This window comes from Anser anser (genome assembly GCF_964211835.1).
Source record: "Anser anser genome assembly, chromosome: 5".
NCBI classification, from domain to species: Eukaryota; Metazoa; Chordata; class Aves; order Anseriformes; family Anatidae; genus Anser; species Anser anser.
Genome location: NC_139725.1, coordinates 9,470,608 through 9,495,104, shown reverse-complemented (window position 1 = coordinate 9,495,104; position 24,497 = coordinate 9,470,608). Strand labels below are relative to the sequence as shown.

Sequence of the window (24,497 nt, the reverse complement as noted above, 5' to 3'; positions counted from 1 at the left end):
AGCTGAAATATTAGTTTTCCTGTAGAACACATTCCTCTTCCTCACTATAGACAATGTAGTCAGGAGAAAGTAGGTTTTATAAGAAGCAGTACTGGGTGGGCCAGTGACCACTGCTGCCCATCACATGGATGTCACAGAAATAGGCAGCAGCAGCTGCAGTGTACCATATTGTTTCACAGCCAAATGCTGCAAAAGAAAAAGGAAAAAAAATATTCTATTGGATGTATTTTTGAGAGCTGTGTGTAAGAAAATAACGATAAAAGAACACGGAACGTTGCTCAACAGTATTTACTGCTAACAGTAGTTATCTTCACAACTAATTTCAAGCCCAATCTGGAGAGATATCAAGTGGATGTTTTTAGAAAGCAGGTAGAATAACCTTAAAAAGTGGAGTTCATTGCACCTCTCATTTGTTAGTATGCATATTTTGCCATGGGACTCTCATGCTACTCTCAACTATATTTTGTTTTTAAAATAAGTTTAACAAACAAATGTTTTATGCTGACCTATACAAAACAAACAGTTTAGCAGGAAAGTAAATTATTAATCTAAGTAATTAGAAAGCAGTGAAAAGATTAATTTGATCCAAAATACTTCATAAAAATCATGCTAGAGTGTTTCAGTGGTGTCAACAGGAGTTATCACTTAAAACAAATGTGTTGAGAAAAGCAGTTGGTGCTGAGGATCCAGAGTTCACATTATACCCTTCCAGGGTGGCGGTGGGTTGCTACAGATTAGCTCTACACTGTTTCTGTAGGCAGGACACCACTAGAAGCTAGTGTGCAACACTGGCTTATTTTTGTTTTGCACACCCTAACGTTGATCTACTATGTGAACCACTGTGAGTGCATGGGGACAGCTGATTTGTAATAAAGAAAAGAAAAAAGCCTCCAGGTTGGATCTACATTAGTATTCTAGTTTGGTGTGTGATTCTGGATCTGATGGGGGTGGGATGCCCACTGGAAACGCATTCTACCCATTGGATGTCTGGGAAGATGCTGCTAAGGTAGCTTTTCCATTTGCTGTGTCACTAGGAAATGTCTAGGGCTGCTATTTGAGGTCAAGACACCAGAAGAAATGGTGATCTACATATGCAAAATTATTTCCTTTGGGAATACTAGAACATCTGCTGTGGGACAACTTTCTTGCTGTGGGACAACTTTCTGAAAATCCCCCTAGGTATAATCCTTCATGTTTTCAAAAGATAGTGGAGAAGCCCTAATGTCAAGTGTCTAAACCAGGAAACAGAAGAACATCTTTTATTTTACTTTGTATGTACTGTTTTTGTGGTACAGAAATATACCTCATCAACTGTGTATTTGTTTTCTTTTGTTTCTGTTTTTGTTGCATCAATAAAATCTGCACCTGCTTGTTTTGGCACCAGGAACAGTTAGTTGTCTAGCCTCTATAAACATTTCCCACCTGCCTTTCTTATCTCTCTTCCAGTGATAAATATCCACTATACTTGTGGGTAATTAGCAGGCAAGTTAATCCAGAAGAGGCAAATACTTTTTTTTTCTTGGGGAGGGGAGCATCTGCAAACACATTATTTATTTCTACAATCATTTTTCTATTAGAAATTATATGAGGTGATTTTTTTTAAGACATATGGGGAGAAAATAAAGCATTTTTAGATGATGTGTTGTTATGATGAACAGACATTAATAATTGACATTCATGGTGAGAGAGAAGGCAATAGGCACTCACAGGGATTGTGATGATATCATGGTAACCATGAGAGCAAAGCCCGAGTGGTCTGTGATGACGGCAGATATGTGCATAGCTTTATAGAAGCTGTTCCTCTGTTGGATGGTTTATATTTGATGGAAATCCATTTATTACATTTGTACATAAAATATCTGCACATACTCCTGAAAGTTTGCTAGGGACGAGAGTTCCGTTACGTCAGCTCGGTTGCTCAGACATGGGGAGAATAAAGAGCTACTAACTTGAGGCATCACCCCAGTGAAGTGAAGCAGGGTTTCAGTCCCTGTTTTAGTACTATAGCTGTGCTGTGAGGGAGGAACCAGCAGATGGGAAAGGCTGCTTCCTCGGAGCAGTAGGAGAGGTTTTCATCCTGCATGCCGAGGGCACAGACTGGTCAAAGGGGGATAGTATTTTCCTCCTCCTAAGTGCTTCAGTTGCAATATCCTTTGATTATCTCTGTAGGCCTATCCCAAACCCTCCAAATCCAGTGCAAAGATGCATCTCTTCTGTGATTACAGACATTCATTCTGTTGTCTTTGCATAACTTACAAACTATATGATCATACAAACAGCTGCTATATCTTGTCTTCTCAACACATTTGCAAACCAGTATACAGGGTCTCTCTTGAGAGGGAAAAAAAAAAATCAGTATCTTTTTTCCTTGATAGTTAATACACTTACCAAAATCCGAATAGTTATTATTTTCACTCTAATCACTCAACAGCTCATTGAATTCAATAACAACCATTTCAAAAGGCAGCTTTGTGGCTGTTAATGCATAGTGCAGGAGGATATCTTAAGGTCCCACCGTTTCAGAGCGGTGAAAATAGGCTTCTGAGTTAAGCCTGGTAGAGGACAGTGGGCCTGCAATCCACTTTTAGCAGGAGTCTTAGTGCCTCGCTATTCTGCTGATTCTCCTTTTTGGTAAGGCAAGGTTGCATACTGGCAACCCTGTGCATGATAAAGAGCTGCTACTTGTTTTAACAGGCTTAACTAGTTTTTTGTTTTTTTTTTTTTTTTTTTTTTGTTTTGTTTTTTTGTTTTACATTATTTGTTTTCACTTGTATTCAGGTGTTCTGTTTAGCTGCATGGACTGGCAAAGCAACTGGATTAGAGAATTTCTCTGGTAGGAGAGTTTCTTTGCTGGCAGAGAGCTGTCTGACTTCACACCACCAGTGGTGGCAAGGGGTCAGATATCATTAGGTTGTGTTATGCAGCAGTTACCAAATGTGTGCTCCTGAAAAAATAAGCATGTAGCATGTTGTTGCAGAGCAGTTGATATACGGTATGTTCTTAGTCTCCTTCCTGGTATACCACTCTGCTGCAGAAACCTCTGTTTCAGGTTGTACTTCTTTGGTGTTAATATTGCTTTGGGCTAACTATGAGCAAGTATGTGTTGGTTGTCTTGCCAAGTCAAGTGTGCCACACTGAAGGGCTTGGGCAGGGTCATTGCTCCCTCTGTGGTACTTCACTGGCAAGTACTTGATGGTTCTCACCCAAACCTACTGAAATGATTGAAGTAGCATTTCCTAAAGCTGATCACAATTCTTGAAAGGCCCCTCTCTCCCAAAGGTCACTCATCTTCTTTGTCTCTTGGCTTCCATCATGTGAAGCTAGCTTTTCTAGACACTGTGAATAGATTATCCATTATATCTGTGTTTACAGCACTGAATCTGTATCATCCTCAATAACTGGTCACAACAGTAAATCAGCACTGGTTTTCATCTGTACTGATTTTAAAAATTGTGGTAGGGAGGATGCCATTTTCTCTCTCTCTCTCTCTCTCTCTTTTTTTCTTTTTCTTTTTTTTTTTTTCTGAAGCATATTGAGGTTCAATGGGTTACATACAGCAAATGGTAAAAGATAATCTAGTTCTGACAGACTTCAAAATGGTCAGAGATAAAAAATATTAAATGCCATACACTCAAACATGAATTTAGGAGTGCAACTAAACATATTTCTTATATATTCCCTTTTTTGCCATCTAAGACATCTGATTTTGCATGAAATTTTGAGTTCTGAGGTGCATTTTGAATGATAGAACAAAATAATGACCAATCTACTGAAAGCCTAACAAAACTTTAAACGAAATACATTGAGCAATGCAGTCATGAAATCGAGACTTGAAATCAAACTTGCAAATAAATTAGCAATGTGTCAAATTGATTCCCATGTTTGATCAAATTATTAGATGAACACAAGCAAAATTTCCATTATAAAGGATGAGAAAATCCTAAAAACTACAAAGCATAAGATTCATAGTCTCATCGTCTGCCTTCCAAAATAGGAACTGGGGCCTCACAAATAGCCATTACTTGATTTTTTGTTTTTAGCTTCTATCCAACCTGACTACACTGTTTAAAAGTCCTTTTTCTTTACTGACGGTTTAGTTTTATGGAAATGCACTCACATAACTTAGGATTGCATAGAGTGATTATAAAAATTGTTTGCTGTAAACTCAAATAAGCATGTGCTAACACTTAGAGACAAAGAAAAGGCATTTGGAAAAAATAAAACCTCTTTGGTGTTGGAGTTCTCGTTAGCATTGCAATGTAAGGTACCTAGCAATGGAACATCAGGGTATTACCTGATACATGATGGGTTTAGTGTAGCTTTTAGCATTTCAGCAATCCCCTTCCTTCAGAATGATTTTCAGGACTGCAGGACTGTCAGTGAAAGGCTGTTTTAAGAGAGGAGTACAACTCTACCACCTAGTCATACCTTTATTGTCATGGTTTTAGGTGGGAAGAGCGGGACACTCCTGCCCAAATATTAGGTAAATATTAGGCCTTTTAAAAACATCCTAAGATTGTTCCCCTTTTTCTTTGCTCTGATGTAATACCCTTCTAAAAACACATGAATGCTTAACAGATGTATATCAGATACAACAAAATTTGTGGTAGATTGAGAACCGAATTTATACGTGTTCTCGCTGTCCAGAGGGGTAGGTGAGGATCGCTGACTCACTGCCTCTCTTTTCTCCCTGAGATTTCTGTAGCTTAGTTATCGGAATTGTATCTGACTTCTATTTTTCCAATTTTCATCTATGTTATTATTCTTCCCACATACCTTAAAATATTCTTATGTTTCTCCTACCAACTAAAATATCATGCGATAATTTTATAAACCTTGGCAACAGCATTTTTGGTTACAATAAGCATTTTGCTGGAGTACCTGCAACCATTTTGCAGTATAAAGCATTGCAGTTGTTAATCACTGCTTACAGGAGGCCCCACAGTTTTCTGCGTTTAGTGTGACGCCCATCTACAAGAAAGGACACAGCGTAGACCCAAGAAACTATAGGCCTGTTAGATTGACTTCAGTGCCAGGGAAGCTCATGGAGCAGATTATCTTGAGTCTCATCATGTGGCACTTGCAGGGCAAGCAGGCAATCAGGCCCAATCAGCATGGGTTTATAAAAGGCAGGTCCTGCTTGACGAACCTGAGCTCCTTCTGTGATAAAATGATGCGCTTGGTGGATGAGGGAAAGGCTGTGGATGTGGTCTATCTTGATTTCAGTAAGGCTTTTGACACCGTTTCCCACAGCATTCTCCTCAAGAAACTGGCTGCTCATGGCTTGGACTGGTGTACGCTTCGTTGGGTTAGAAACTGGCTGGGTAGCTGGGCCCAGAGAGTCATGGTGAATGGAGTTAAATCCAGTTGGAGGCCTGTCACTACTGGAGTCCCCCAGGGCTCAGTACTGGGGCCAGTCCTCTTTAATATCTTTATCGATGACCTGGATGAGGGCATCGAGTGCACCCTCAGTAAGTTTGCAGATGACACCAAGTTAGGTGCGTGTGTTGATCTGCTCAAGGGTAGGAAGGCTCTGCAGGAGGATCTGGATAGGCTGGACCGATGGGCTGAGGCCAACCATATGAAGTTCAACAAGGCCAAGTGCCGGGTCCTGCACCTGGGGCGCAACAAGCCCAAGCAGCGCTACAGGCCAGGAGATGAGTGGTTGGAAAGCTGCCTGGCAGAGAAGGACCTGGGAGTTTTGCTTGATAGTCGGCTGAATATGAGCCAGCAGTGTGCTCAGGTGGCCAAGAAGGCCAACAGCATCCTGGCTTGCATAAGAAAGAGTGTGGCCAGCAGGTCTAGGGAAGTGATTGTCCCTCTGTACACGGCTCTGGTGAGGCCACACCTCGAGTACTGTGTTCAGTTTTGGGCCCCTCGCTACAAGAAGGACATCGAGGTGCTCGAGTGTGTCCAGAGAAGGGCAACGAAGCTGGTGAGGGGTCTGGAGAACAAGGCTTACGAGGAGCAGCTGAAGGAGCTGGGGTTGTTCAGCCTGGAGAAGAGGAGGCTCAGGGGCAACCTTATCGCTCTCTATAGGTACCTTAAAGAAAGCTGTAGCGAGGTGAGGTTTGGTCTGTTTCCCACGTGCCTAGTGACAGGACAAGGGGGAATGGGATAAAGTTGCGCCAGGGGTTGGATATTAGGAAGAACTGTACTGAAAGGGTTGTTAGGCATTGGAATGGGCTGCCCAGTGAAGTGGCTGAGTCACCATTCCTGGAGGTCTTCAAAGGACGTTTAGATGTAGAGCTTAGTGATATGGTTGAGTGGAGGACTTGTTAGTGTTAGGTCAGAGGTTGGACTAGGTGGTCTTGGAGGTCTCATCCAACCTAGATGATTCTGTGATTCTGTGGTATTATTATAGCTAACATGGACTAGTGTTAATTTCAAAACATTGATAGAGGGTGTGTTAATGCAGAAGCCCTTGGTGTGTGCTTATGGCAGTCCCAGAACATCTGTAATCTGGATGTGTTAATTCTGGGCAGAAGGTCATCTCTGTTTACGAAGGTGTGAATCCATGCGTTCACTCTGACTAGTCATGACACAGTAGTGTCAGCTCAGTGCATTGCTATGACCAAATGAGTAAGACATGCAGTGAGATGCAGATTCAAGAACAGAGCTTACCTAACTCAAGTTGACTGTTATGACCTGATAAAACGTATGTAGATATTTTCTGTATCACCCATGTCACCTCATTACCTACCTACTGCAGATGTTCCTGCTTGAGCAGGGTCTTTGGACCAGATGACCTCCAGAGATCCCTTCCAACCTTAACCATTCTGTAATTCTATAATTTTAATGGACAGTGACAACAGATGCTGTTCCTTGCCTTATTTGTTTGCTTAACCTGGAAGAAGGTAGTGAGGGTTAGACAGAAACTTTACACCTGTAGAGGAGACAGGAGCCATCCATAAGCAGGCAGAGAGACCACACAACCTAAAAGTTGTTATCACCATATTCTGGGGATGTGAGCTGATTGGTTCTGCTGTGTCTGCAGTCATTTAAAGAAACTACTTTGTAAACGTTCATGTTAGTTTTGATATATATTATTTGATTTCGAGCACTGAAGCTACAAATTTATGCAAACAACTATGTTTATCAGCCATCCAGAAGAAACTGAGTCAGATACATGACTCTGGCAAAATCTAAGCACAGGCATTGCAGTCACAATTCAGAATTAAGGCTTAGTGCCAGGGCATTATGGCAATGTTGTAAATGCTGCATTACCCCAACTTCAGTATTATTCAGCGTAATGCTTTTTCATGTGAAACTGAGGTTTCATCCTATTAATATCTGTAATTAGGAATCAGTGGATGTTAGGAAGTGTTGATTTACAGAATGATAAATTCTGTGGGGGGAAAAAAATGGTTTTCATGTGTCCTTTTACCACGAAATTTGAACTTACCAACTGATCAAATTATTTTTGTGGAAGCATGCTCTTCTCAGTAATGCCCGGGCACCTTTCGGGATGGTTGGCTTGCAGGTAGCTATCGTGAATCCCCCTCTAGTGGCTGCAGGCAGAAAACGAACGTTTTATTCTTTCAGCAGAGAATGAGCACATACATGTTATGCTGCCATGAATCAAATATTGATTGCGGTGCCAGCCAGAGGTTTTGTGCAGCAATAATTAGGGTGTTGTGAAGAACGTTGTCACATCCAATAAGTAGTTTGTCTTGCTTACAAAATGTTATGGGTGCCTGCCTCTGCACCATGCCCAGGGGCTGGTATGAGGTTGTCACGGGGCAGCTCTCGCTGCTGAATGCCCATGGCCCAGGACCCCGGCGCTGTCAGTCCCTGCCCCGTGCAGTATAAAGACAGTCTGTGTAGCTCATCCCTGGCTGCCACAAGCAGGTCAGAAGCTGAGGATATATTTGATCCCCTTTGGTGGTGGTACCCTTCCTTCTTTTCCTGGGCAAGTAGCCCTCTCACACACTGCCTTTGCCCTTTATTGGAGAGGATCCTTCCTTTCCTCAGATATAATTTTAGGAAAGCAATAAACTTTTAGATCAAACGGAATTACTCAATGATTCTGATGTATTATGCAGGGAGGAAGAAGGTGAAATAGTAAGATGAGATAACAAAAACCCTGATACACTGTGATATCAGGGCCTATATACTGTTATAAGGAAATACACATCTGTGTCCCATGTTTAGAAGCAGAAGTTTCTCCCCAGTTAGAGACATTTTTCTTGTTTAACGTAAAAGAGGTACATAAGAATGGCAGTTTTATTGAAAGCAGTTTGGGATGGAAGATGTTGTTTTTCTTGCATGAGTTTTGAATAAAGCTCGGTAATACTCCCGTTGCCCGGATTTGGCACTGAGGTTCCCCAGGGTACTGTGTGTCAACCACTAGTTCCAGGATTCAGTTGTGAAATTAATGTAACCAAAAATCAAAGAGTCTCAAGTTGAAGAGAACTCCACAGTAGCTTCCAGAAAATTTGGATTACATTTTTAAGTCTCAGACATGCAGAAAGAAAAAATGAAGAATGTGAACATGTATATCTGGTTTCATACACTTTTAAAAATATTTTGATCTGTTTGCCCTAATTGAGTTAAACTGTGAACAATGGGTCTGTCATATGGAAGGGCTTAAATAACAGTCCTTTAGAAGTCCTTTCATTTGGGTTTTGTTTTTTTTTTTGAAACAAATTATGTGGCGTATCTATTACACATCTTTATTCTCAAGTTAGTTATCAAGCTATTACATGTTGATTATTCTATATAAAATAAGTCTGATGATTTTAAAGAAGGTTGCTTTCAATGCATCTGTACACGTCATTAATTATCACTGGTCTAATTTGTCACACTGTTGTCAGTCAAACAGAAAGGCCAGGCATGAACACAGCACAGCTTTAGGCATATTCACAACGTGTGCTCTTGTCAGATTTCAGATATGTAAGTGAGAATAGTCCAAAGATGTTTATTTTGCTCTGTTATGGTGAAGATTTGAATTGCAGTAACAATTAACGTAGCACTTGTCATGAACACTTGTGCAATGCGTGTCTTTACAGACTAGTGCTCAAGCACATAGACTGTCACTGGCAGTACAATTTGCTGAAACTTCATGTTATCAAAAACAAACGTAGACTGTAACTCAAGATATAGAATATAGCATTTATAATGTTGAATTTAAATTTAGAATAGAGTAGAATTTGGCCTTATATGTGACAACAGTCTGCATTACTGTCAAACCATTATATCACTTTGTTGAAATATGATTTTTGTGCTTATTTATTCGCATGAAAATGCAATCAAGAAAATTCTCGTTTGTGACACACTGTAAGCTGTTACTCTGCACTTCTGAAAGGACGGGCTGTGCTCTTTCTGGCTTCCAGGGTTGCTTAGAACAACTTCTTAAGCCCACATTATGTTGTACGGTTTTAGCAAATTACTGGTTGTGATGTTATGTGAAGTACGAGCAAAGATCACAAATGTGACACCTGGGCAACACTAATCTTTTATTTCTGTATACTGTTATGTTGGACAGGATTTAATAGGTGCATTCATTTGGTAATAAACATAATCTTCCATATAGTATTAGAACTGTAAATTCAGGTTTTATGAGGAGGAGAATGAAAGCATAATGTTTATTAAAACAAACCAAGAGTAATTTCCTGGCATTTGCTTTATAGTACTACTTTCCTAGTGTGACACAGGATCATTTCAGGCATGTCAACATTGCTGAAGGTGATTGCTGAGTTTCTCTACTTACTCACTGCAGTTAAAATTTGCCTTTAAACTCCTTTTGCACTTCTGGTGCTTCTACTTTGCCTTTGTCAAGGCACTTAAGTACTATGTTTTCAATATGAATAATCCCAGTGAAGTCAGAGATTTTATAACCCCCAAATCTTAAGATCTTTAAGCAGTAGAATGTCATTTGAAAGTATTTTACCCCAAAAATAGGATTTTTTTTTTATGTTATTTTTTTAATTAGCTATAAACATAAGTTCTTCCATAGGTAATAAAAATGCAAAGACTTAAACTGCTAATGCCAGAAATGCCTGTCAGTGGGGTTTTACACGGTGACCTCCTGACCTAGGTACGTATGCAATCATACTGTGGGACAGACCTTCAGCTGATGTAAAGTGGGATAATCAACTGAAATCGGCAACGTCCATCTTCTAGTGTTTGGTATCTTCTACATCATATGGATAAACATGCAGTAATTTGCTTGGCAAGTAGTAAACAGTATTCTGTTCTTCAGTTTGTAATATTTCTTTTGGAGAGAATGTGATATTTACATGCATAAATATCAGATAAATATCAATAAGATATTGCATCAAGTCTAGGGCCCACAGTTTTAGGGTAGTGACCAACTTGAGATTAAACTTTTTATGCCAAACATTCACTTCTAATTTATTTTATTGAGTCAGTTTTGTGGTGTAGGCATGCTGTTAACAAGTAGAGACCACAAATGGTGCAGCCTCAGAAAATCTTGAGAATGCTAAACGCCTGTTTGTAACCTTTGTTTTCCTATCTTATACTAAAGCAAAGAGATCTGCGAGGCAAATGAAACCATCATGTGCCCTATGTGTGAATGCAATTGCACACTACAAAAACTCAATGAAAGCTGCATATATGCCAAGGTAATTAACAGCTGACTGCTATCATGATAATTTTTGTCTCAAGGTCCACTTTTATTATGTAATGGCAGCCCTTGTTCCAGTAAAGACTGCAAAATGTGTTGTTTATCTACAGAGTTTTCAGCCTCTGCAATCCGTGCTTCTAATACGGGAATAATCTGAAATATTCAGAGATGACTCTAAAACTTGTTTTACTCTTTTAAAACATTTCCTTCCAAAATCCTTAATATTTTGATCAATTTATAAAGTCCCCTGAGTAACAAAACTTCTCTTGGAAGGTTTATCCTACTTTCCCTTAAAATTAACTTCTTGCTTTGTTTTCCTTGGTTGCTTGGTAATTGAAATTCTGCTCCTGCTAAAGGAATTCTCTAGCATTGCCTAGGATTTCAATGTGTCTGTGGTGTGCTTTGCTTTTTCAAACTAATGCAAAGAGTTTACACAATTAAATATCTTGCTACAAGAAGCTATCCTTCAGACATTGTGAATAGTTAAATGCAGCAGAAAAAATGTGGCATTTCATCCATACTTCTGCACACTTTTAAACCAATCACCTTGAAACAAAATCAGATGATATGTGGGGAAGATGAGTAGTAAGCACTCATATTCCGTCTTCACAAGCACTCTCCCAACGTCCGCAAAACCTGGGGAAAATAACATAGGCTCCCAACTTTTCCTGCCAATGTTTTTGCTCTGAAAAACTGGCCAGCCTTAGATTGCTACACAGAAAACAAACAAAATTTTTCTTCTACTAGGATTTGTCTGTTCTGGATCTCCCCCAGTTGGGTCTAATCATGTTATGTATGTTTTCTGCATACATGGGTAACATGTACTTCAAAAAAATGATTTTCAAGGAGCAGAGAGAGACATCTCTTTGGGAAGGAATATGATTACCATCTGGCCATTTCAGTGGCAAAAAAATAAACCTTTTATAACTCTGAGGATATAACTGTAATGCCTTCATTCACCATGTTGTCTCTAAAGAAAATTACACTGCAACTTCACTCGTTTCTCTCGCTAGGAAACACCAGGTTTCCAGAAGGGCTTGTGATCCTGCTGGTTGCTGCTGTGTTACTTGAGTGGAGTGGCAAATACCCAAACGTTGTGTCAGCAATTCCTCTGTGCCTGCACAGAAAGTAGTGAATGAAAGCAATCTGTAATGTTAGAGAACTACGGTCTGATTTCACATATTCCTTTGTACTTTATGAAGCACCATTAATAATATAAATAGAAATAATCGATTTGAAAATAAGGCATAAAACTGCTGAGAAATGAAAATGGCGTTTCCTCCTTTCTTTCCTGTTCCTGAAATGGAGCTTGTCTGCCTTTCCTTCTGGTTTTGTTGCTGTAGGAACATGACTTATTTCTTCATCTTCCCCACACACAAAGGGCTGTTTGCAAGAGAAGCTTTTCCAGTTTCATTCCAGAGAAAGGCAGTCATATTCCAGGATGTGTTCTGATCTTTCTTCATTTCTTTGAAATAACCCATTGTGTACAAGTATGCTAACATTGAGTTTATTAGGAAAAGTGAGTAATTTTGAGTAATTTTTAAGTTTATCTCCCCAAACCTGCTCATGTCATGAGACCTGCCTCATTTAGACAAGGACTTGGGTTCATATTTTATGTTATTAGAACTGCTTTCAGGATTTCCTTCATTAAATTTCCCTTTCTTTCCCTAAACTTCCCAAATTTCCCTTTAGAATAGTATTTTGGATAACACAAAGTAATGCAGAACAAATCACATACTTGAAATGTTTTTTTTTCATCCAAGTTTCTTGCAAGGCTGGGAGACAAAATACAAAAGGTGCATTTTTCCTTCTTGCTCCTGCCCATTTCTTTCACCCCCTCCCTTCTTTCTTCATGTCCCTTTAAAAATACCCCATTAAAAATGAAGTTTGTAATTTAAGAGAAGGGCATGCCATGTCTGAGTTGTAATCTGAATTGCTGAATGCCCTAACTCTCATTCTTGCCCACATTAGGTGGATTCTTTGACAAGCAGAGGTGACTAGCACAATGCATAATGGCTCTTTGGCTGGTACTGCTCCCAGCACACCTTGCCCTAGGGCCCAGCAGCAGGGTATTAAATCAGGGTGGACTTGAAAAGTGTGAAGTCATGTGTGATGGTGACAATATCAGTCAGGTGTGCTGACTGACTGGCACTGAGTCGTGGAGTACTTCACTTCTGCTTGGAGGGCTCTGGTCAACACTTACTCCAACTGCGCAGTTAGCCTGTAAGACAGGCAAATCTTAATTCTGAGTGTGGTGCTGAATAGTATAGCCCAAACACCTTTCCTCAAGACAGAGCTATGTCAAGAGCAAGACACATATTCTCTACTTTTAACAATACTAAATATGCTGGGTTGGGTTGGGTTTGTTTATTTGTTTGGTTTATTTCCTTGGAAAGATGCACTCTACTGAACAGAATATCCAAAATCACTTGCTCACACGCATGTATATTCAACTGAAAGTATTCATCAGGTGTACTCTACTGCATTTATTCACCTGTCACATTTTTTGCACCATACCCATTATGGTTGTATTTTCCTTAATGGAACCATATTTGGACATATTTCTATGTACAAGTGATCCCGCTGTATGATTTATACAGGGAACATTTTGGATTTATGGATACCTAATAGCAGATAGTAAATTCCCATTTCTTCAGAAGCTTAAAAAATAAACAAAACAAAAAATTGACATACTGATTAAATCTATGTGGTATTTTTAGTAAATTCTCACAAGATGAGAGTCAATTTACTCAATAAGAAATAAAATAGAGGCAAAAGCAGTACTGTTATTATTAACTTTTTTTGCTTGCCTAAGTTTTCTCTACCAAGTAATCTTGCTCACCCAATGAAGCCAACTTTCTCTGAAAGAATGAAAATCCGTCTGCATGGGCAAGGGCAAACCTTGCTGGAGCCCGTTAGGTAATCTGCTGGAGGCGGGCTGCCAGCCGCTGCATCCCCAAACACCTTGTGTGCAGGATGTGCCTGCTGGCCAGAGTAACCTCAGATAGGAGAGAAAGTCGTGGTACAGCCCAACTCAGTCTGGTTACCTGCCCAGTTCCATTGGCATAAGGAAGGGTTCCTTTTCATGAGAAAATGATGATTGGTTCTTCAATCTTCATTGGAGTCGACACCAGTGAAAGTAAATTCTTTTCAAGAATATGATGTTCATGATGTTCATATGATGGTCATTTTCAAGAATATGATATTCTGAGTTCAGAGAGCGGGAAATAGCCATAAACTTTTTGAATGGTTTAGAATAATACATTTCAAAACAATTTGCTGCACTTTTTTATTATTATTTATTTATTTTTATCTTCAGGTGATCCTCTTTGTAACATACACCTTTTGACAAGTTGGTTTGCTCTGTTATCTCATGGTGGTTTATACTTTGGGTGTTTCTTAATTTTTGCTTTTTTTTTTTTTCCTCTTACTCATATAAAAATGTGAAACCTATGCTTTGTTTACTAATGCTCAGCAGCACCTTAAACCACCTTTCATTAGAAGAAAGTCAGGCCCGCTGTCCATGGATAAATTACATTGCTGTCCACTGGCAACCTTAAATCTATTGAAAGTGCATTGATCTTAATTTCAGCTTCTTAAATACTGTTTCTTATTATGGCTTGAATATAAGAAGCTCTAGATTTTGTAATATGAATTCTGATGTTTGCATAAGAACTGAGACATCACATTCACTCATTCAGATGCTTAGTGTGTTTCATAGGCTTACAAAAACTACTTACTCCTTATTTTCTACTGGTAAATCTTGGATTTTACAGCAGATAAGCTTATAAGGAAGAGTGAGATAAAAGATAAATCCAACAAAAAGGAAAGAATTCATGAAGTGAAATTAAGTGCACAATTTAGATTTGCATTTCTCCAACAGTTTTTTAGAATTTATTTTATATTTGTGGGAGTTGAGGGACACTAGCCTTTTAAGAAGGAGAATACGCTAACAATTTTAGAGGCTGAGATTTCTGGATGAAAATGAATATATATTATTCTTACCTGCAGAGAAATTGCAGGATAGCTTAGAAGAAGTAGAAAATGAAATCAAAAGGGACATTAAGAAATATATGTAGAAGAAAAGTGAAAAGTCTGAAGCGATTTAAGCTTATGAAAATCTTAAAATAGAAAACATCAAATGTAAATTTGACCCAGGATACGAGGAGAATTCTGGAGCAATTTTTAGCCTATCTGGACAGAGAGCAGATCTTACTGTTTCTGAAGCAAGTGCTCTGGAGATGCTTGAAGTGATAGGCTGGAAAACAACAGTCAAAGAGTGGGACAAACATTGGTAGAAGAAACGTGTGAGTAGGCCTTCGTGCTGGAATGCTTGGCTTTTAAGTTCTGCCATCAGTTATGTACTCTGGGCTTCTTTGGGGCAGAAGTTAAGGTGGCAATATTGTTTGTTCCTGATGTATTTATTTTCTATTCAGGTTACACATTTGTTTGATAATGGAGGGACTGTCTTCTTTGCTATTTTCATGGCAATCTGTGCTAAGTAATTTTTAATTTATTCTTTTTTTAATCGAACTGACCCTTTTGGGGATTGCTGAGTTAAAGGAGATTATAGTTCATGGTAAAAATTAAAGAATGATTTTGTCACACAAACATTTTTTTCCTCTTTTCATCAACTTCAATTTCTCTGCTAACAGTACGTGAAAGTAATACCTTCTGTTGTTAATGTAATGACTGTCTTTAGTATCTTATATCTTATATATATATCTTATATAGTATCTTTTATATAGTATCTTTAAGCTCGAATTTTATACCATGCATGTTAAGAGTCTTTTACAGCGGCAAACATATAGGGTAATTTACTGGTCTAGAGTCAATACAAAAATCACAGTGTATAGAGAATTCTTGTAGAATAAATGAGAATGCTTTGTGGGAGCTAATTAGAGGGAAATGAAGGGAAGATTTGATGATAAATGTTTACAGCAGTTTAACTACTTATATTCAAAATCTCTGTCTAAATATCTATTCGTTATGTTCATTCTAACATCACACGCCATGTCATAGGGCATGAAGTAGGGTGGCAGGACAGATGTGATGGTTCCAGCAGGAAATATTTGGAGGAATTAGCTTTCAATGAATACAATAATACTTCGCTGTTGAAAAGTGGGAAAGACTGGTATTAAAAGTAGGACATGATTAATTTTTACCAGTATAAACATTTGTCTGTACAGACCCTGAGATAAAAACACCAGATCACATACATACAGCTGTCTGAATTGAGGCCAGTGTTTTACAATTTCAAATAGTCAAATGGCACAAAACATCTTTATTTACATAGCACATACAAGTAAGGATTAATGATTCTAATTTACAACAAAGGATGAACATGTTACAAATTTTAGGGGCTGGCCTGATAAAAATTAAAACCAATATACAAGCAGTAGCAAAACATCAAAGCACAGGACAAGATAAGCACACACATGCACACAAAAAAATCATAATTTAATTGTTAAAAATCAACACACTAGCTGAAGGGCACACTTCAGTTGCTTGCCTTGATGATATTTCTTCATTGGCTCCTGATACTGCTGTGCAATTACTGATAAGTAATTATATTAATAATTAATAATTACAAACAATTACTAATTGTAATAATAATTACTAAGCCTTGCAATTACTAATAATTTGTTTCATAAATTCCTAAACTACATTGCACTATAGGTGTTACAGTTCATTATAATGTAGAGAACACTGGTAGCTTCTTAGCATCTCCTTGCATCTATCTTTGAGTTCTCCTTAGAGAGAACTCTTCATTTTAAGCTGAGGCCAGGGTTAAAGTGTGAGGAATTTTCACACATGATGCTGCTTATGGTTATCAGGAAAGATGGCGTAATAAGTGCTAATGAAACCAAAAGCTGAGCAGTGCGTTTTTGGTCATTTCAAGCAGGTGACTGTGTCTCAGTTTTTAAGGCTGTAACCAGCACACTGGAAACAATGTTAGAAATCAGGTTCTGTTTTAGATGGGAAATGTGGAGACCCTGTACAGGCACAGCTATTACTGCTGATAATCCAGACTGGGAAGTCCGTGCACGGACCGAGGTAAGGCAAACTTTACTGTATATTGCCTCGGGGTGGGTTCTGAGAAACTCGTGTGTGTAGCGTGAATGAGACGCACTTTTAGTGCGAAACGAGTGTGGAGTCCCCATCTGTGGTTCCATAGTCCCGCGAGGGGCGTGGCTGGAGACGGATGAAGCGAAAGATAGACAACTGAAAGAGAGTCTCGGGGGTTTGGGCACTTAGGTGTAGGGTACCCCGAGCATGGTGAGGTGAGGTGCTTGGCAGTACACCCCACCTCTGTCGTAATTCCAGGTGAAGGCGTGTGGTACCCTGTGGGTGGTAAAGTCCACAGCAGCACATCAGAGAGAAATGGGGATTAAGGGTTCCAAGAGTCAGCAGGGTGGAGGTGGAGACCCTGGGACTGCCAGGCAGAAACTGGCTCCCAAAGGGTGTTCAGGCATACCCAAAGGCTTCCATTGGGGGCACCTTTTGATGGGAGAAACTGGGAACGCATGTGTTTTCAAGGGTCCTAATTAGGGTTAGATTTAGTATTACGTTTAGGGTTATGTTCAGGGTTGTTTGGACAGAGAGAAAATGCAGAGTCCTGCAGTGTGTGGGGTTGTGTCAAGGCTAACAAAGGGAGTTCAGATCTGCCCAGAGGCTTCCGTTGGGAGCACTTTTTGGTGGGACAATCTGCCGACGTTTGTGTTTTTTAGGGTCATACTTAGGCTTAGTGTTAGGATTAGGGTTTCTTTTAGGGTTCCTTGGAAAGAGAGAAAGTGCAGAGTCCTGTTGTGTGTGGGGTTGCGTAAAGGCTCCCAAATGGAGTTCAGGTCTGCTCAAAGGCTTCTGTTGGGAGCACTTTTTGGTGGGAGAATCTGACAACGTTCGTGTTTTTTAGGGTCATATTTAGGGTTAGGTTTAGGGTAACTTTAAGGGTTGTTTGGACAGAGAGAAAACACAGAGTCCTGTTGTGTGTGGAGTTGAGTAAAGGTTCCCAAAGGGTGTTCAGGCCTACCCAAAGGCTTCTGTTGGAATCCCTTTTTGATGGGCCAAACTGGCGACGTACATGTTTTTTAGGGTCCTGATTAGTGTTAGGCTTAGTGTTAGAGTTAGGGTTACGTTTAGGGTTGTTTGGAAAGAGAGAAAGCACAGAGTCCTGTTGTGTTTGGGGTTTAGTAAAGGCTCCCAAATGGTATTCAGGCGTACCCAAGAGCTTCCGTTGGGAGCCCTTTTTGACAGGAGAAACTGGCAATGTTCGTGGTTTTTAGGGTCATATTTAGGGTTAGGTTTAGGGTAACGTTTAGGGTTGTTTGGAAAGAGAGAAAGTGCAGTACTGTTGTGTGTGGGGTTGCGTGAAGGCTCCCAAAGGGAGTTCTGGTCTGCCCAAAGGCTTCCCTTGGGAGCCCTTTTTGATGGGAGAAACTGTCGACGTATGTGTTTTTTAGGGTCCTATTTAGGTTTAGGCTTAATGTTAGGTTTATGGTTACATTTAGGGTTGCTTGGAAATAGAGAAAGCGCAGTCCTGTTGTGTGTGGGATTGTGTGAAGGCTCCCTAACAGAGTTCAGGACTACCCAAAGGCTTCAGTTGGGAGCCATTTTTTATTGGAGAAACTGGTGACATACGTGTTTTTTAAGGTCCTAATTAGCGTTAGGCTTAGTGTTAGTGCATTTTTAGGGTCATATTTAATGTTAGGTTTAGAGATACGTTTAGGGTTGTTTGGAAAGATAGACAGCACAGAGTCCAACCTAGGTGATTCTGTGATTCTTTTCTTTTGTAATTGTAGAAGAAAACCTTTAGAACCTGATAAGGAAAAATAAAAATCATGAAGAAAGTACCTCATTTGTTTTTCCTTCTTCTCCCAGCCTCAGGGTTGAAGAACTTAAAGGTGTGTGTTTCAGCAACCAAAAAGAACCTGTTCTGCTCTTACTAGCATTCAGATTTAGCTTAGGAGAAAGTACTGATCTATTGCAGATATCTACTTTGCGGCCAACCAGCTTATTACAGACCTGGAAGGTGAATGTAAAAATCAGCATTAGTTTCCTTGCAGAAAAAAAAAAAAAAAAAAGCATGTAGTACCGGCACAAAACTAATATTTCCTCTTCTAAAACAAGAGGTGTAAGTATATGGCACCTTTTTAGTCTGATAAATGATATCATTTCCAAAGTAGCTAAGCTAAATGGCTTTTACTGTTTGCTCTGTATAGGAACTGTTCACTGAGGACTGAGCACTTCTATTTGAGTAGCACATTAAACAATTATTTGCTAATTTAGGCCACAGTTTTTCATCTGTTTCTCTCAGTAAGAGTGCCAGGTCAGGTTGTTCCTGCCACATTGCCAATAGCTCATTCCTGTCCTGTGTAGCTACTTTCTGCAGCATTATTTTTAGTCTAGACGGGTCCCCTGATGCAGTTTACACAGCTCCATAAGCAGCTGCATGTGAGTAGTGTGAGGGGAAATGAGGAGAAAAGAGGGGTGCATGGGAATAGGTACTGCTGGACTACGAGGAACGTCTGTGGAATCCTGACTTCAAAGTTGGCCTTGCTGGGGTGAACTTGCTGCCTCCTGCTTGAGTCTTACAGTATGTCTAAGTAAAAAGCTTTATCCCAGAATTCAGCTCAGGTGTTTTGCTACATATAGGCTTTATTTTCTCTGTGAACAGTCTGTGTTCAATACTGATTTCTCATTTTACTCATTTTCCCAAGATTTCTTGATACTTCCTTTTCAGATTCTAGATGTTTGCATCTAGTTTGGTGTTGCTTTATACAAAACATTTTAGACTATTCTTTAATCTACCTCTGTGTATTGAATTTTGTCTGATGTTTCATGTGTAAAAAGAAAACTATGTTGGTTTCAGAAAGAATGTCACTTGAGTATTTTTTTGTTAGGTTCAATACTAAATTGTGGCTAAATACATATTTTTCCAAGTTGTTTAAAGTAATTGTTATATGCTTCCATGACAGATATTGTAGATATTCAAATAGATTTCAAACCTCCAAATCCTGACATGGACATGGTTTGATTTGGATATGATATTTCATTAACATTTTAGAATTATTTATGGATAGCAGAGTTACACATTTAATATTAAAAATTAAATCTAAAATTGGAATTATGGGTTGAGGCTATGAATGTCTTCCTACCACGCAAGCAAAATAACAGATTTCTTAATGTGAGATATTTTCACAAATTATACTGTATTAGCAGAGGATGCACTAGAGATTTGACTCAGGTTCCACTGAAGTTGATGGAAGCCTGTGCGTTGGTACTTATTGGAAAAGCACACAGGCTAATTATAGCTTTGGCTAAAGCTCCCAAACCTCTCACTGTAGTCAATGAAGAAAGATGAGCTTCTGCAAGGGACAGTTTAGAGCTGAAGCCGAGCATAGCTCTTCTTATTCAAGCCCTGGAGGATCATACAGTAGAATTCTCTTGAGTCTCTAATTATCTGTATAACCTGAGGTTTCTGTAGCATCCAGTGTCATAGTAGCTAATCCCTTCACATGATAATTAGATCAGTATTATAGTATAAAATTAAGATATTCATTTTAACTTTAAAGTAGGCAGTTGCCATCCTTGTAGGTTTTATAGAAATTGCTGTTAGAAAATTCCATAAAGCACACTATTATTTTTTATAAACATACATAAAGACAATATGTCTTTAGCAGGAGAATGTTTCAGCTTGCTTTTAGGCAGATTTCTTAAAGAAGAGCTCAATGAATGAAAAATGTATTTCATTATTTGATGGTTAATAGGTATTGTTACTTGCTAACCCTGGTTAGTAAAACTGGTTTTGGTTCAGGAACGTACCACGCTGCACACACATACCATTCTAGGGGGAGGAAAAAAAGTGCAAGATATATGGCATCTTGCCTTTGAGCTTTAAAAGGAAAAGATTAAAAAGTGTAATAACTCTGGGTCTAGGCATTTCACGTGATAAAAATACATGAGGTCTCATGCAAGTATCATAAATTCCAGAGTCAACGGGGAAAACAGTTCTAATAGTTTCATCCTAATTGCCTGAAAACGTAAGTTTTTAATTACCTTTAGTCAAATCAGACACTATATATTCCTGCTAGGCCAGTTCTCTCTCTTCCTCTCTCTCAGAAATCATATAGTTCTCTTCCTCAGCTCAGCTGGTCTCTGTAAGAAACTTCTGCTTCCTGAATCCTGAGGCATTCTCAGCTTTGCTCAGTGTAGTTATCAATTCCATATGTCATCAAAGGAGCACTCGGATTTTGAGTGGCCATTGAATACTCTTTTGGTTTTTCTTTCTCAGCTAACTGAGCAGCTGCACAGAAAAATAAGCGGGGGGGGGGGGGGGGGTGTGGGGGGGTGGGAGGAACCCACCACCATGAACAAAAATACTTCAGTTGAGTTTAAATCATGCAGACATCTAAATAGCTTGTCTGTTAAAGCATTAGCATCCAAACTATTAGTTTAATTAAGGCCTATATAATCCTATGAAAATACCGTAACATTGTAAAAATTACAAGGTTCCCCGCTGCCCACAACCTGAAAAAGTATTGAAAGATGTACACTGGAATCAAGCTGTCTACTCAAAAATAGATTAACATTAAACCAACATTCAAAAAGACTGAGGCTGTAACAGAATGTACTTTTATTTATTTATTTTCAGCAACAGTGCTGGTTTAAATAGCCTGCCCCTCCAGCTCTAATTCCTTCTCCTTCTGTTCAGCATGCTAGGTCAGCTAGTTGTGCAGCTGAAGACATAACAAGGCTTTGAAACTCATCCAAGTCAAAAACATGATTTGCTGCTGGGTTACTTGTCAAGTGAGATTAGTTCCCCACTTTGGTTTAGGGTGTGGATGCGTAGGCCAGGACAACAGAGGAGATAAGAAAAGGGCAGGAATGAGAAGCCAGGATGCTTTAAATGGCCAAAGGTTATGTCAAAAGTTTTAGTAATGGTGAAGAACTTTTTCAGAATTTCGCATGTTGGTAAAGCTCAAAGAATCCACATTTTCCCTTATGTGTGCTTCCAATATTCACATCAGGGACTCTGTATTGTATTTTATTTTATTTTATTCATCTTATTTTTATTTTAGAAGACTGTTAAAGAGTGGACTAATCAAACCAGACATAGCAAGTAACAAATCACCCTTTCAGAAGAGCTAAGCTAATTTTGTAACTTCAGTTGACACGTTGCTTTATCTACCATACATATATATTTAGAGGTTTTTTCTTTACATAGTGCATTATTTTGTTCTATAAATGTAACTTTCCAGGTGCCCCTTCACTCACAGAAAAAAGGAGAGGAAAAAAATGTATTATCTCTGTTCTCTGAGTGATGTTCAAGGCAAATAAATTCTAAGAATTGAAGGGCATTTTTTCTTTTGTTTATTCACTTCTGTGCGTAAGAAAGGAATTTTAAGAGCCATACTACATGTTCGCTGGTGACATTATAAAAGAATATTTTTTCACGTTTTCCCCCAGTATTTCTGTGACATGCCAGAGATTCTTTTTTGCTTTCGGTTGAGTGAATTATGCTGGCATTTTAGGCCCACTTACAGGTTGTATTAGAGCATGAGTAGTATCACAGTGCTTTTTCAACATCTCTGTTTAATACAGCCTTTCTACCTTGTGCACTCAGTTACGATTCTTTATTTTTTTAAACCAGACAGACAATTTTAGAGATTTCTGTTTGTAGGAACTTTTTTTCCTGATCCTGTGCTGCTCTTTTGGTTGTGCCAGCACTCCTGCAAGTGGAGTGACCTCAGAAGAAAGTCCTCCAGGTTTTTCTGGTGTGTTATTTACCTTGAAAAAAATGTAATTGAGTGAATTTACAGCATAGTTCTGTAAATGCTTCGTCTTGCCACAACTCAAGTGACAGTACATTTGGTCACAAAGGGCAGGATGCCGTGGTCAAAGTGAAGAGTGGTATTTGAAATGCAGGAAGGTATTTTGTCAGGTAGTTTAGGATTAATAGGTTATTTTTAACAAAGTTGTGTTTATTTTTTTAAAATTTAAATCTATGTTGCAGAAGTCCAAAAAATGTTTTGTAATCACTGGTCTTCTGTTTTTCAGCATTAGACGCTTTTAGGGATTCCTTTAGCGATTTGTGTTATTTGTTACATGCAGAAGTGAAAGACCTGCTCAGCTTTGCTTTTTCTATTTAATTTCTTTAGCTTCTGATAATGCTTATTATCTGGAAAACTTTGTTGCTCTGTTATCTACAGCCTGGGTCAAAATTTTCATTTCATTCTTTGCTATTGCTACAGATCATGAATTTGCTAGCTGGAATGATAAATAATAATAATAAACCCTAACAGATAAAACATGTAAAACAAAGCATTTAAAAGTAGTCCCGTCACTAAATAATTTATTTTAGATGGATAACACATGCATGAAATAGCTCTCTTAAATTAAATAATCTAATATTTCAGTTCTCCAAGACTTTCACATGTGGAACCTTCTTAAGGCTGTAAATTGATGCTTGAAGACATTTAGATTAGCATCTATCTTGCATGTATACTAGCTTATCATCACAGCTAGCATCACATAATTATTCTGCAGATTTCTGAAGTAAGAGAGTTATTGTTTCTGTCTAAAAGGTGACCAACTGCCATACAGAAAGTGTAAGTAACAGTCAGAAAAAAAAATAATAATAAAAAATGAAAAACTGTAGACTATCCATGAATAATCTGAGATTTTTCTAAAGTGTAAAACAGTGTGAAGTTGCTGGTTCATCCTTCATCCACCACTAATGAAAATTACTGAAATAAGCGGAAACTTGCCCTAGCAGGAGATGATGAAATAATCAGTGACAAAGAAAAAGAAGCAGCAGCACATCGCTTAGAGGAGGGCTACTAAGCCCTACTTGTGCGCGAGGCAGAGTCAGACTTTCTGCCATAGGACGTTCCATGGGTGGAATCTGGATTTGGTCTCTTGCTCTTGGCCCAGAGGGGCTGGGAATTTATGAGACACTGTATTTCTTCCTGGGGATATGCTGCTTTTTAAATTATTCTTCAGAGATAGTCAGCATAATACAGTATTAATTAACAGTGATTGCCCAGGCCATAGAACTCAATAGCTAGCAGCTGTCATGTAACTACATTTTCCAATTCCCCATTTGCTGCCAAACGTGAGAGAGGGGACCTACTAGAATCAGTGACTTTCTCTGTACAAACCTCCCCTCCTCCTCAAAAGAAGCTCTTCCTTTTTCATGATTCATTTTGCATTGTATGGGATTGCCAGTTGTATATCCTTGCAGGCAAGGGCTTTCTGTTACTCTTTGAAATCAGGACAAATAAATATATTTTTCACAGTCACAAGTTAATTCAGTTTTACATTTCAGAAATGTTTTCCCCCAATTTACTTGCACATTCTCTTCACTTCCTCAGCTATTCCTTTGCCTGTTGTATGAATCTTAAAATAACTAGTTATTTCTTTATACTCCACATGCACTTTTTGTAAGCATGGCAGGTTTTTCTCATTATGTTGCTTTCTATTATTTTATCTCATCCATTTTCCTCTAGTTCTTTAAAATTCTTTCTAATTTTCTTTTCAGTTGCATGTCTTGTTAAGATACTCCTATGATAGCTTTCTTAATTATCTTCTGTCACTTTGATTTCAGCATTTGACATTTTCCATTTGATGTCTTACTTTTAACTTAACATAATCTGACCCTTTTTGTTAAATCTTTGGTTTTCCAATAACTTATTCTTCCATCTTTCATCTTTTCGTATATAATGAAATTCAAATAATCATATAGTTTAGCTATTCTCTCCCAATTATGAACTGTAGGGCCTGTGAGAGGATGAATATAGAGGATGTGGTATGTTCTAGCAGCAGCTCTTTGGGTAGATTTTAAATAAACAGGATTTTTTTATTTTTTTTTTAATGAAGTGGAAATGTAAATCCATAAGCCAAGGAA

At 38.6% G+C, this 24,497-nt stretch overlaps 1 protein-coding gene across 1 annotated transcript in view; it reads left to right on the top strand.

Moving 5' to 3' along the window:
• Nucleotides 1-24,497, top strand: part of LOC310900663 (uncharacterized protein) — a 252,722-nt gene that overhangs the window by 136,438 nt on the left and 91,787 nt on the right. The window contains exons 6-7 of the mRNA XM_083838957.1: nt 10,490-10,586; nt 15,025-20,631. Coding sequence (XP_083695083.1) covers nt 10,490-10,586; nt 15,025-15,100 — 173 coding nt within the window. The 3' untranslated portion in view covers nt 15,101-20,631. The remainder of the gene's footprint in view (nt 1-10,489; nt 10,587-15,024; nt 20,632-24,497) is intronic.